We start from the raw sequence: 15,236 nt of genomic DNA, 5'->3' as shown, positions 1-15,236 counted from the left end.
ACAAGACTGAAAAGCAATTCACTCAAACCTGAAAATGCTCATACAACATATAGCTGACTTTCTTAACATCACTGCCATACTCCGCACATGCTTAGATTCACCTAAAGAAAGAACTAGGTATCAGAAGGCAAAAACCTACATCCTCTGCGGAATTCACTTACGAAGTTTAAGCAGCAGCCCACTGTGGAGTCCTTCTGTAGGTAGACAGTAAACAACTGATACTTCTCACCAACTTCCTAAGGAAAGCTTTTATATTCTTAGAAGCCAGGCATGGGTAGATGTTCTTCAGGATAATGAATGCATGACCCTTCTGGATTGCTCTGAATCACTGCTTTCCTTCATTAAGCTGGACCAAGCAGAAGTGTCACTGCCCAGTTTTTTAGTTAATGCACGTACAGAAAAATACAGTTGTCAATTCAGATAACCTTACAGAAATAAGGTTTCAATAGTGGTGGGAAAATAGTATGCCTGTAGAACTTCAAAAACTGTACTTGCCTCCCGGGTCTGAGCAAGACTGCAATTCATGTGTGGATGTACCAGTGCAGTCTCCTGGCAGTGGTATGATTTACACCAAAGCAAGTCAGACAGCTTTGGTGTCTGCTTAACCTACACTGGAGTTATGCGTAGAGGTAGTTGTACTACCACTGGCTGAAATACAGATTAGGCAAGGAACATGTTTTAATAGCAAAAAAAAGTACCAGGAAACAGCTTCATCTTGCAGTTTTCATTAAAGCTATGAAAGGACTTACTTATCACAGAAACAAGTAACACGGAGCTCATTAGACACTGCCTCATATCAAACTGTCCTCTGCTGTCACAGAAATTTTCTTTTTAGGCCACACAAATTCCAGGACAAACAAATTCATTATTCACTCTATTTCACCTTGCTAAAGCAACACCAGGACTACCACCCAAGGATAAATCCAGTACTCCATCATGACATAATACCTTTTTTATTACAATATCCAAAAAACCAAGTATGCAAGATTTTGAGATCTCACGATCCCTTCTTCAATCTCAGGAATGTGCCATCTAAAGACTGTATATTTAAACCATAAAGGAGTTTAAATGTAAAGAAAAGAGGAAAAATGCATTTTCTTCATAAACATTCTCTGTGTGTCTTCCTACCAACCACACCATCCTCTGTAAAACCCGAAGATTTCTTTCTGTAAAGCAAATATATATATAGTGTTGGTAGCCCGCCCCACCCTGTCCCAAGATCAGTTTTTATTAATCTTCCGTATTAGTGTCAACAATCAGCTACAGATACATATTACTTTGAGAATTAAATACATAATTGTTTAATTCAAACAAGCAGAAGGGCAAGAGGAAAAAGCATTACGTGGATGGCACATTTGGTTGTAGATTACCAAAACATTCAGCCTTTACAATTCAATGATTCTTTCTCTAGTAATCAACTTTCAAATAAAATTTCTCTTTGTTGCAATTACAGACCAAAATACACTAGATAGTTTTCTTTTACTACAATCTTACCATAGTAGTTTAAGAAGTACTATTACAAAATGCTTTTAATTAGTGTACTCTTTACAAAGAGTCGGAGAGGCAATGTAATAGCAGAGTACAGTGTAAAGAGTGCTTCTAGGAACTAGGAGGTTTTGTAATATACTACTCGGTAAGCGATATACCTACAGAACTCACAGCCACAACTGTTATGTCTACTCTCTCTCACTTAAGTAGCTGCAGCTTCAGTGCATTCAAACTGTGCCCGATGTCTCTGAACGGAGAGTTCTGCTTGCGTGAGCAATCTGAACAGATTAACACTGGTTTGAATTGAAAACACCCCTCCTTGATCTGAGCTAACTATGTAAACGTACACAGGAGAGGGGAGTTTTGAACTCAGCTGGGAAGGTGAGTGCTCACCACGGCCACCCAAGGGAAACTCTCAACCTGAAGAGAGGTGGTCGGAGATTAACAGAACTGGAACACAAAGAGGCAAACAGGAAAAAAAAAAAAAAAAAGGACAAATAGCAACTGACAGAGCAAACACTTTAGAAAGAGCTATTCCTTAAGCCTGCTTCAGATATTGCTCTGCTCTATAAAAGTGAATTTAGGACCTAAGGCTTGTAAGTTATAAGAGACCCAGGCGGCCAAGTCCATCTTCAACGTCACTGAAGTGCTTTCACAAGATATAGCTTTTCCCCGTGTTCACTGGTGAAGATGGGAGCCTTTTTGTAGTGTTCCACCAACTCATCCATCGTATTAAAGCGACGCTGCCCAATGCAATAGACATTGTCCACGAGCTGCACCTTGAAATGTTTGTTCTTCCCCGACGCCTTTAGAGATACTGAGAAGTCACTGGGCTGTTGAGAAGAATTTAAAAAGAAAAAAAAAAAGAATTACATAAAAGTGAACAAAATAAAGGCGTAATTTTGCGGTTTCAGGAACAAACTGTGTCATACAGTTGATGGTAATTTATGCTAGTCTTTGTTCCACAGCTCAGTGCTTTAGCTACTTAAGAAACCCAATAGTCTATTATTCAATAAATAATTGCCATCATTATTAACATCCACAGTTAAGTCAGTTAAGTGAAAGCTCCCCAGATGCACAGTCTGAAGTTGCCAATTACATGACTAAATTGCAAATATTATCTTAGTTACTCAGTCTAGAAGCACGAGAATTTCAAGGAGAAGGGAAAAACTTTCATCATGTATGGCTTCCTTGCTAGAGAGTTCTGGAGAAAGCAATTATTGCAATATTGCTTGGGTGAGATAAAGAAAATTCCCCATATCGCTTCTTTTAGAGTCATGACCACTAGAGGGCCATTCTCGCTTTGCATTGCAGAAGGCAAAAATACATTCACCTTTTATCTTCGTTACCACATGTATGGGGAATAATTTCTCCTATTGAACACACCTTTTTTGTAAAAAACCAAAAACACAGATAAAGCCATACAATAAAAACACAGTACAAATCTCACCATCAAACCACTGCCCACGAAAGACAATTTAAGCACTAATTAAGTTACTCAGGATAGAATAATTTCATATGATAAATCTCTTCATCTGGGCAATTGGTTGCTTTAATGAAGACGGCACCGTCATCCAAACAGCCGGGATGAGACCATTCTGCTTTTTGTGCCACATGCTGCTGTAGGAGGGTAGAAAGGACACACTGTCCCCTGCTTCCAGCCAAACTCCATCTCTAGTCATCGACCGCTGCTGGCTGGCTGTAAAGATGGGAGTATGGGCTTTGCCCCGCGAGAGGTGGCTGGAGGCAGGTGTCACCAGCCAGCAGGAAAACAGAATACTAAAAAATAAAAAGCACACACCAGAGTTTGCAGCAAGCACTTAATGGAGACAATTAACGCCTGACTCAACTCTGGAGGTGCCGCTGCAGGGTGTCTGCCCACTGAAGGCATGGCTTCAGGCAGAAACTGTCGAAGGCGCCACTTGCCAGACTTCAGGTGCAGCCTTCCTGCGGTCCCTCCATCCTCCCCCTACCATGCTGCTGCTTTGGTCAGGCCAGTGCTGTAAAACTTAACTCGTCCAGGCTAAACAAAACCCACAAGGGACTATCTGGTTCACAGCATAGCTTTACAAACAACCCTGAGCACAGCTGCGGCACAGCAGAGGACCGAGCAAGGGGAGCCCTCAGATGTTACTGTCATCACCAGACTTCGGGTTCACGAAACTACAGCCTGCTGAGCCCTCTACACTCTGGGGGGTCAGATACACACTGAGTACATACCCGAGTAAGCTGAAGGACAGCATTTTCTCAGGCATACTTTTTTTTTCTTGCAATGATGTGGGTCTCTGCCCCACACATCCCCCATGTTCTGCCTATCCCAAAATCTCATCCCTTGCATCTCCCCCTCACCTGTTTTAATACTTGATGCCTTCTCTGCCTTGCCTTCTGACTCCATCTGCCCTGCCCAGAGCAAACAATCTCCTGCTGCACCTGTTGACCTTGCTCTGGCCCAACTCCCCAGGCTCACACCTTGACTTTGGCCAGCAGCTAGCTCCCCACACCTCAGGACTAACCCTCTTCTACCTGGAGCCATGACGTTCCAGTTCCACAAGCATCACTTCTTTAAAAATTATTTTACAAAACACCCATAGGAGAATTACTACTTCTTCTGGGCCTTCACAAGGCCCAGTGTCACTGGGCCTTGGCTGGGTCAGTGAAGGCTGCCTCAGGCATTGAGCAGGTCCAAAGCCACCAGCTTAAAATACATGCAAGACACCCATGACTGCCAAGAGGAGAGGACCGGGGAGGGCGGGGGAAATGGATGGAAAGAAATGTGCATAAAAGCATATCCTTGGGATTTCCAGTGCTCCACCCAAGACACATTTCATGCCCTGTCATCCATGCCTAGCTCCAAGTTCAAAACCTGCTATTTTAAGCCAGCTGATATTAAACCCCTGCCTCAGGAGCATTGCAAACAAGGCTGCACAGAACTTGCACCAAAACTGACCTATTTTCAACACCGACCTTACTGGGTTACAGCTAACATGGTTGTACCAACACTGCGCCTGTGGTTAAGACCCTGAACACCGTGTGGACAAACACTCCGACAGCCACAACCACACAGGCCTAGGACCCGTTTCAATGGACATCTCCTTAGCCCTAAGAAGCAGCAGCCATTAAACAGTAACAAAGCACAGGCTGCACAAACGAAGCTCTGCAGAAGCTCTGGGACCCTGGGCTCATGGAGGAGAAATTTAGGGGACGGGTTCTGGGTAGCGAGCTGATCGCTGTGTTCTAAACACAGGCTACCAGGCAGGTCCACAGGGTCTCTTCAAGGACAGCACTGAGGGGATTACTTATGGACTACCTGCTTTGGGTTCAAAAAAAGAGATCAAGTCTTGCTAAGTTCTGCTGCTTCCATGGGCGATGCCTATGCCAAATGGAAACCAGTAGCCAAAAGGCCCTCATTTAAAATAGAAGAGCTTACAAACAGGGAAGTTCATAATCTGAACCAAACACCTTTTTTTTTGTTTGTTTTAGGAACAGGAAAAGAAGTTTTGACAAAGGTTTAAAAATAAGTGAAATAATCACTTCGCGCTCAGTGAAGTTTTACTGTGTTCTGACATAGCGCAGTTGTTTTCAGCATGTCAAAATTATGAATTTTCAAAGCTCCTTGTATCTTCTAAGAATAATTATCTTTAGACCAGAAAGGATATGCTAATGACACAGAGAGGGGCTGGAATAGGTCTTAGACATCTGATCTGCTATCCTATGTCCCAGGTGCTGGCCAGACTTATATCTTTCTGAGGTGATCTACACAATACATTAAATACTTTTCCTGCCATTTTAATTATAACTTTAATGAATGAACATTCTCCTGAACTATTGTCCATTCTTCCCAGCCTTCGAGCTGCTAATTAGATTGATGCATAAGTAGAAGACATTATTATCGCTTATTTTCTCCAGAATATGTTACAAAGTTTATTCTTTTCGTGACCCAATTAAAAAAATAAAAAGGCGGAAAGGCCAATCTAACTCTTTTGAGAGCCATCATCCGGTGCAAAGAGAAAGAAAAGCTTGAACAGCTGTTGCAAAAATCCTCAAACCCTTTATTGGCCTCAGTGTAGTAACTTGTACGGGATTCAAGAACAACCAGCAAAAGCAACTGGACTTGCATTTGTTTTTATTTTGGTTCTCACCCACTCTTAAGAAACGTGCAAAATGGTTAAAAAGAGTATTTAAAAAAAACCCTCTAGATAAACTACTGCTCTTAACATTACCATTTCAAAGTATGCTGGTTCGATGCAGCTTGAATTGGTTCCCTGCTGTCCTCCTTGGATTTGCTCCAAGCCTGTTTATTTTATTTACTGTTTAAGCTATTTTGTTTCAACTGCTGGCCAATTTTTCTCCCTTCTCCCTCTTAAATTAATTGCTACATTTGGATGTTTGCACACTAACTTTTCCAGGAATAAAAGTCTCACATACACCAAATAAAGGCACATCAGAAATAAGCTTTAATCCCTTAAATCTACAGAGGAGCTGATTCCTCAAGAGAATTACAGAGCATAGCTTCGTGGCAGGGAACCTGTGAATATTTCTGTACCGTCATAATTGGTAAGACTAAAACCTGAAGTTAAATCAATTCCTAAACCAGAAAATGGAAGATTAGCTGTTATGCATTGGCAGCATTTCAGTCCAAATGTAGCAGTACTTTGAATTGTTTCAGATACTTTTATTTTAACTCCTGCTTATGACTAAGATGACCATAAGCTAGCTGGTGCCTACAGCATGTGGAAGACAACAGGTAGGAAGACGTTCCTTCAATTCTACTTCTTTGGTTAGGAACTTCATTGTTTTTTTCAAAAAAGATGGAAAACTTTATCATGAGGACAACTTATAAAGTGATATAAAGGAAAACAAGTGAAACCAAACAAGAAGGTTCCCTCTTTACAATCTCCATTTGAAAATGAAAAGACAATTTTATCATAAATAGCAATGTTGGGAAAAATAATTCCTTCTGAAAGCCTTTTACTGATCCTGTAACTTTTTTTTTTTCTTTCGATCCAGTTCCACTTGGCAATGTCCCTCCTCTATGGAAGATGTTCTAATGCATTAATTCTTCAGACTCTTCTAGACCCTTTGAGCTCCCATCTGTGAGCCTGGAGCTCCCCAACTCCTTCCACTTCCATTCCCACATTTTCCCTCACTCCTCCTACTCAGTCACCCAGCCAAAAAAAAAACAAGTCAGAGGTCTAAGGTCAGACTGGACAGAACCATCCGGGAGAGTTAACAATTCCTTTTTCTACCCCTTCCACCTCGTTTAGACATAAACAAATACCCTTCCTTTCTATGTAATGTTCACCATGTTCCAAAATCAACAGTACACAGGTCAAAAACATGAATTGGCTCCATTGATCTTCAAATACAGCTCTAATAAGATTTCTATTCTTCAATTTAAAATAAACCACTAGGATATTTCCTTACGGCTGTTTTTAAAGATAAACTTTCTCCTCGTCTCTGCTGTACTCATCAATCACAGCATGTCACAGAACATGACAAATGCCTCAGTTTTTGAACAGTTGCCACATTTCATTGCTTCTATCCAACACTTGCAGGATGAAAACCCCAGGAAAATATGGGACACCCTAAGCACTACATAATCAGCACCTCAAAAAGCATACAAACTCTCAACCTGTGCCTCCTCCCTCTGCTGTCGCTATTACTGGACAAAGAGCACAGAAGCTAAATGCGATCTCAAAGGACTGACGCAAATCCAGTTGTACCTACAATCCTCAGTATCACCTTAACAGATCTACAGTCATCAGTATCGTCTTAACATTATGCCCTGCAACCCCACATAGGACTGGTTACTATAATCTGATAGCTGTGACACGATTGACAGAAGGTAGCCATTACTTCCTAACGAATAATTGCTTCTGAAATTGTCCAAAAAATTGCAAAGCTCATGCATGCTAGTAAACAGAAGTGGTCTGAGAAAAATAACATCTTCCCTGCTTCATGGGAAGACATCACAGGGCTAGGAAGTAGTGGTATTTGCCTAATCACCAGTTTCGCACCCACTCACTGCAGAGTGCAAGGGGACTGTGAGTCCTGACAGAGGCTCCCTTTGAAATCTAAGGGTGTCCGCAGCAAAGGGTCTGCTCAGAAGCTAGAGGTGTGGGGTGGTTGCCCTCCCTCATCACCGGCCACAACGTATTACTGCTTCCTGTTAGCTACAGCGCTAGCAAGTACACTTGTTTCCCAGGGTGAATCTGAACAAAACCCCCTCTTCCTTCCAAATTTCCTTCTCTCCCCAGAGGAATCTTAGATCTTCAAAGCATGACAATCACCTACCCAACCCAGGCCAACAGTGTCAGCCAAGACTTGTTTGTCTTGTGTTAGGTACTACTCAGACAGAACAAAAATCTGACCACCGAAGAGCCTGCAATTCAAAAAGGGTAAGAAGTGGTTGTACAGAGACCGCATAGATTAAATCTGCATCATTTGTTCAGGAGCGCTACTTAAACGAGACAACCAACTTCATTTTTTACCAACTGAGCAGCCTGCAACAGAAAGAACAAATCAAGCAGTATTTCCAACTTGGTATGTTGCACTTCAGTCTCCTCCTTTACATCTCCAAAATTAAGGTGACATTACCTAGGTATAACAGAGTTGGCAAAAGTGTTATCAGGAGGTAACCGTGCCTGTTACATAAACTATAGGCTTAAACGATTCAAACAAGTTTATGGTTCTAAAAATAGTATTTCATAATTAAGATAATCAGGCCTCTAGCTACCCGACAGAGTTTCGCCTAGGATATTCTCCACTATGGCAGCATCCCTTAGATCTAAGTGTAACTGAGGACAGTATTTTTGGCTAAAGGAGTCTAACTGTGAGACAAACATCTCGTAAGCTAAATCTAGAGACACATTGTAAAATCTTGCAACTACTAAAATTTGAACTGGAAAAACATGACACATCAAGTGAATGCAGAATAATACAAACCTTCATCTAGTCAAGGAGAGCTTTTCATAGCTCAGTAATAAGAATGAAACTCAAAGAGATCGAAGGAAAACTTTTATACAGATGAGTTTTTGTAACTATGGTGATGCTATAGAAATGGGAAGGCTATAGAAAATCCTAAAACAGGTCAAAAATCAGGCACAGGACTAGCAGGATGACTCATGGTTTTATCTATGGGCCTTTTCAGAAAGGAATAACCCTTGCATCCATAGCTTTAATAGGTGGGTTCATAACACAGTGTAATGGGAAGTGCTGGTCTGGTGGAAAGATGAGCAAACCGGAGAGCTGACAACTTTGCTCTGTTCAGTCCGCTCTCTCTAATCGAGGTCTTTTGCTCTGATCATGCCGACACTCCTAGTGACTTTTAGCCACAGCACGAACAGCCTCTGTAGTCACACGTGACATATAACAACCATCAAGAATTTAAGAGTTATTTCTAAAATCTTTCTTTGTTCCATACATAATAAGCTTGAAATATATATTTTATGATCTTTTTCCCAATACTATCAAGTATGCCGAATCGCTTATTATATCATTCCTGTGCTTCAGGAAAAAAAAACCACACAACAAACTAGCAGTCCCCAATGCTTTTATAATTCGCATACATAAACAAATTATATGATGGTATGATATATAAAGATTGGGGAAGACAAAAGTTTGAGATGTAGTAAAATATTTCTTTAAACCTAATAAAAAATAAAACTATCAAGCAGTACTACAACAAAGGAGGCATTTATATGCATAACTACAGTTTTTCTCATTGCTCAAAGAACACCCCAAACACAGGATCTGCAAGACCAGATCAAGATTACAAAAAGGAAAAAAAAAAATAGATAAGTTCCTCTTATCTTCAGCACATTTTTTGTTTGTGTGCGCGCGCAAAAAACTTGCTGTAATATGAATTGAGTAAGTTTTCTGGGATTCCAGTAAGTATTAGATACTGGAAACAACTTGAAGACCTCATTCTGAATGAAAATTTTGGTGCTCCACAAGCAACAACTTCCCCAGCAGCAATGCAGGCAGCAAATTTGAAGCTGCTTTGAATAAAGTGCATTTAGTGTTAGGATGTCGTGTTAAATTAAAAGGTTACTGCTGTGTCCTTTCAAGGAAATTTGTCTACTCCAGAGGTAAGGTACATTCTTAAGAGCAAAACAACAAGCCGTAACATGGCGGTCACTATGACATGGCATGCGCTGAGAAATGGCTGCGTATTTTTGTATATCAACTAATTTATTAATTTTCAAGCTGTCCTTCTGGCACTTTCCCAGAAGACAGAAGCAGTTTGATAGCTCCTGTCTTGTGATAACCCAAAATGCAGCATCCAGGTCTGAAAGTGAGCTCCTATATGCTGGACCGACACACACCAAGGGTACACCATATCCAGTATACCCGCCTGCCCCTGCCAGACAGGTGCTACCTTGAAGAGACAGCTGAACTACTTAATTTAATGATTACCACAACCCTCCAGTGGCTTTCTACATTTTAGAAGACTGTATGCAACACCTCAGCCTTTTCTTCTGTTGACTAAACAACCTCGATTCTGCTCAGCCTCTATCACTCAGCCATGTTTCCTACATTTCTATTTTTCTTCCTGTTCTCCTCTGGTTTATTTTTATTTATTTGCACTTGACTGCATTTAGTGATTGCAGTTAACTAAGAGCAGAAATAGGAAGTCAACAGCACAGAGCTTCAAAGAAAGGATAGTTTGACAGCTATCACATCTTCTGCAGAGCAAATTCATCAAGGAAAGATGCCTGAAATTTAATCAGGCAATACTGTATCCAGGAAAAAAAAATTTAAAAAATATTCGGGACTATTACAGAACTATGTTTTATCAATATTACATATGAGGTAAAAATTTCAGGGAATAGCAAGAGTCATAACTTCAATAATGATACTAAAGTAGTAACGTTTTCCAAAAATTAGAATGCAAAGCTTTATTTGGATTTAGAAAATCCTAGAGTTCACAATTTCCTTGTCTTTCAGCTGTTGTTCCGCTGTCACTACAAGCCTCTCTTCATCTCCCTTGCCAAGAGCCCACACACGCCAGCCAATCCCAAATCTTAGTATTGCATATGAGTAACACATGAAGAGTCAGACTGAAGCCTGAAATATCTAGTTGCTTATCCACTAAAGACTATCCTTTACACTACCTAATGGATCTGCCTCAATACCACCTCAGATTTTGACTTCATTCTGGGACCTCTTCTGAGTAGCTGAAATTGTAACTTAGGAAGAACAGAATCAGAAAATGAAAGGCAAAAAATTCTTCCAAAAAGTATCGGGAGCTAAAAGGATCTTTACTTCCAGATATGAGCTCAGGGTTAATTCTCCCCCTTACTTAAAGCAAATTCTTTCTTTTCCAGCATGCAGTCATGCCAAGACCTACTACTGACTAGTTACTGAGATAATTTACACAAGGAATAGTATATGGGAACAGTTTTCCCCCAATTTATAGACATTTATGATAAAGACTATCACAAGTTCTAACCAGAAGTGATATATACAATCAATACAGCCTTCTGAAGACATTAGAGTCAGGAAATATTTTATAAACCATATTATGCCTCAAACTATGTGCAGTTGACACTGCTTTAGTTTTTATTTGCAATCTATGTTGTAAAGCAGGATAGCCCACAATATAGGCACAGTGAAATCTGATACAAATATGGCATATAGACATCTGTAGCTGTAGGAGGTATACTTATTTTAGTAGTACCATACCGTCAAATTAGAAGACTGAGCTAGTATAGCTACATTAACTTTGAATTTTTATACATGAAGCAGCAAAATACTTAATGAAAACATCTCCTAAACAACAATTTGCCCTACAATTGAAACAATAAATGCAGAAAAGCCCTAATCACAAATTCAGATTTGATTTTTTTCCTTTTTGGTACCTTTTGAAAGATGTATTAGGGAATTATTAAAATCTGTCACCTTTTCAAAATCACAATCAAGGAATAATTAAATTTTGAGTGCTTTAACTATGAATTCGCTGGCCTCAGCATACATGAAAGGCCTTTCAGTGTAATTTTAAATTTGAACTTTCAGAATTGCTATGATCTCTAATCAGTATTACTCATATCCCTCTGATGCCATCAAGGCTCAATTTACAAAGCATATGTGCTGCTGACTTGACTCTTTCTGTTGTGTACCATAATCTTAACAATTAGATAAAATAACTACTTTACTGTATTACAACCTTAATAATTTAAGTAGAGCAGAAATACATTAAAGTGGAATTTTAAGCAATAGTTTAAAGAACCTATGTTATTATTCAATTAAAAGCAGAACAAAACTGACCAATGCAAAGATTCCAATTGAAATTAGCTTTAAAATCAGATTAATGACTGAATTTGCAAGTCACAAGAATTTTTCTACCTCCTAGCATCATAAATTTGAGGAGGATCACATACGAGGAGCACATCAAAAGTCAAATTGAAGCCTGAAACATTTACTTGCTTGCCCACTAATTAAAACCCCTGGATAATACAGACCATGGCTGTTAAATTTCAGCGTAAATGTCACTGCATTTCAGTAACAGACCGAGTCTCACAAGCAGAAAGCATATCAATAGGTAATGCTGAAGTATTGCTTGCTTGTTTAAGGGTGAAAAACCCTTTACTACAGATAGGGAAGCTATTAACTGTCATGCTTGCTAACCCAAGCATCGGGTATTACAAAGCCTGCGCGGCTGAGTACCACTTACCGAAGATTCACTATCTCTAACAAGGAAGTCTCCTTCCACTCCCCTTTCGTTCAGGGCACATTCTGCTTGGTGTCGGGTAACATTCCCGTAATACCACTCTCTTCCAGCAAACCGACCTGTAGAAGATGGTCCCGTGTAGCTTATCTGAGGCGGATGGGAAGTGTTAATGGTAGGACCATCGCTAATGATTACTACATAGTTTTTAGGAACAAGACCAATTTGACCTCTGGAATTTTTACATTTCCACCATTCTGGGTCATTTTCTGGCTTTTCAATGACTTCCATCGTTTCCCCTTTTTCAAAATTGAGCTCTTCTTCTGTGACGGAGCTGAATGGATACAGTGTCTGAACAACGTGGAGTACTTTGGTGCCCTGGCCGTTACTCATGGAAGCGCCTTTCCTTAAGCTGAGAAAGCTGGGTGAATCTGCAGTTGCCTCCTCAACCTCCTCTACCACATAGTTCGAAGGAAACCAGCCAATCTGTCCATTGTAGCTACCTCTCCACCAGCCGTCACTGCACTTTTCCATGACAATCACTCGGGATCCTTTAACAAGGGACAGTTCATCCTCCCTCTCTGCGACATAGGCAAACTTCACATAAGCTGGAATGTTGAGATCGTAAATCCGGTCAGCGCTGCTGCCGTTGGATGGGTATTCTGCATCTGTGCTAGGAGTGGGTGAGGCGTCTCGCGCACTCGTCTTTCTCTTGGTTTTTCCCAGACCTGTTAAAAGAGAGAAAACATGAAGTGGTCACTCAGAATGCTTGCTCCCAGGCTGCAAACGTTGGATTTGGTGATGTGTTACCTCCGTCTTTGATAACACTACTAAATGGAGATCTCTTCTGTAACACTACATAGTCAGAAAACAGTAACATGTTCAAGGGATTATCTTTTAACATCCAGCTGATGCACCATTAGGTAAGGAGCAATTTGCATTATAATGTCTCTCTTCCCTTCCCAGAAGCACCAGTTTTAACACACTTAAAAACAGTAGTTTCTTCACTACAAGAACAGCTAATCACTGGAACGGCTGCACAGCTTGCTGTTATGTCTCTTAAAATTTCAGCCAAATGATCATGCCTTTTAATTTTAGTGATGACTTTAATTTGGCTCAAGCAAAACATGAAAGAAAATCTACAAAAATAAACTAGCACAGTGATAAAAGCTTTGCAGATTACATTTTGCCTTCTTCATTCTTCAGTCTCTCCCCAGGCAGCTACAGCTCTGACTCCTTCCAACTGCAAGCCCCCTTTTAAAATCCACACCCCTCTCATCTACATTTCATCACGTACTACAAATGCGTAAACCTGATGGTGAGGAAGACCATTTGCATATGCTCCCCTATAATCTGTAAACTCTCAGGTACTGTCATGGCTTTAATTATAGCATGAAATACAACATACAGAAGAAATAACATCAAATAGATTTTTTTTTCTTAATTAGAGGAACCCCGCTAATGTCTGTTTAAATATGGAAGAAAAACTACACACACAACACACTTGCTGTACTTTTCAAACTTTTCTAGCAAGGACTGCTTAAGCTTATATATAAACAGAAAGATAAAGTGAACAAGTAGCCCTCTCTTGTGAAATTCACTTATGAAAGTTCTGAAAAGAAACCAAAAGATGAAGTCTCACTATAGCACAAACCAAGCCACAGCCAAAATATCATGCAGGGCACAGAAAGCAAAAACCAACACAGAAACAGGAGCTTTTGTACATTTCTCCATGCTCCTAGAGCCTTGTTGGCAGGCGAGATATTTACTTGAGACACAAGGAGTACATGCTGATTGTAGCAGATTGAATAGAAAAAAAAAAAATAGGACTTTGCTTTTGTTTCCTCAAATAATCTGATAGAAGGAGATGCATGCTATTTCGTTTTTAACAATTCAAGACTATTTAATCTGGCCACTCCACTGCTGAAAAGTGTGTTCATTTTTAAAAATAAATACACGATTAATATCTTCAGAGCTGTTTGTTCAGTGCAGAACTACCTGGTTTATTTCACAGGGTTAGCTGTACGGCACAAACAGCGCCACGCAGGGATTGCTAACTAGAAGGGTTAAATACATTAATTAATACCGTCTGGAGGTCTCAGAAGACAGCAGAAAATTCCAATGATCCTGAAGTGTTTCCTGACCTTCCCCAGCAGCTCCTTGCTTCCTGTCAGAGCTTGCTTACATCCTAATGTCATTCTAACTACATCATTTCAGCCAAGAGCCAGTGGCTGCACCTTCAGGCAAAATGAGGGAGAGCAGCTTATTGTACTGGGTGAGACAATCGCAGGAAAAGAGTGTCCAGGCAAGCACTAATGAGAAGCTGGCCAGGCTCTGATCTCTGCCAAGGCTGGAAATCTTCACCAGTTTAAAGATAATTTTCAACCAAAAGACAAGGATGTATGAGAACCAAGGAGCATTAAGTTAGGGAGATATAAACAAATACAACTTAAGGGTCGTTCTGTTCGGAAAGGGGGGAAATTACTTGTTATAACTTCATGGAAAACAACCAACCATAGTTCAGTAGATTCACCTATATAAAGCCCTAGACTGAGACTGAACCTTCCAGATTAAAAGCTTAGGTTTTGATGTGCTTTGTAATGGAAATATGCAGCACCACTTCTTGGAATTACAGCAGAAGAACTAATAAAATAAAAAAGCCCAGCAGATGATGAAGTAGCCGGCCAGGAGAAACTAGTTGAAAATCAGAGCACAGACATAACTGTGAGATATGGGGATGTAGTGTGATAAGAGAATGCCGTAAACTGAAGTATCCAGAGAAAAAATTGCTGGCAAACAGGTGAAAGAAACAATTTTCTAAAAAAAAATATAAGATTTTGAAGTTTGATAAAGGTATCTAAACATTTAGTAAAATGTTATCATCTAAGCACTTTCTTTCACTTAAAATTTCATAAATTGTGCCTTTTTCCACACACCTTCTGATGTTTTAAATGTTCCTTTTTATCCTCCCCATTCAAGACAAACCATAGCAACAGAAGAAAACAGATCATAAAGAAAAAAAGTTTATCAGTAAAGGCTGTTGGAACTCTTCAGTTTTAGCTTAACATTTAACATAACT

General features: G+C 40.0%; 1 protein-coding gene across 1 annotated transcript in view; it reads right to left on the bottom strand.

Annotated features, from left to right (window-relative positions):
• Positions 1–937: 937 nt before the first annotated feature.
• The window catches only part of NCK2 (NCK adaptor protein 2), an 87,673-nt gene continuing 73,374 nt past the window's right edge, over positions 938–15,236 (bottom strand). Inside the window, exons 4-5 of the mRNA XM_064439522.1 lie at positions 12,164–12,885; positions 938–2,321 (exon numbers count right to left, since the gene is read on the bottom strand). Of these exons, the coding sequence (XP_064295592.1) occupies positions 2,127–2,321; positions 12,164–12,885 (917 nt within the window). The 3' untranslated portion in view covers positions 938–2,126. The remainder of the gene's footprint in view (positions 2,322–12,163; positions 12,886–15,236) is intronic.

Source organism: Phalacrocorax carbo, chromosome 1 (genome assembly GCF_963921805.1).
Source record: "Phalacrocorax carbo chromosome 1, bPhaCar2.1, whole genome shotgun sequence".
NCBI lineage: Eukaryota > Metazoa > Chordata > Aves > Suliformes > Phalacrocoracidae > Phalacrocorax > Phalacrocorax carbo.
Note: the sequence above shows the minus strand (reverse complement) of the source record. Positions and strands in the feature narration are given on the sequence as shown.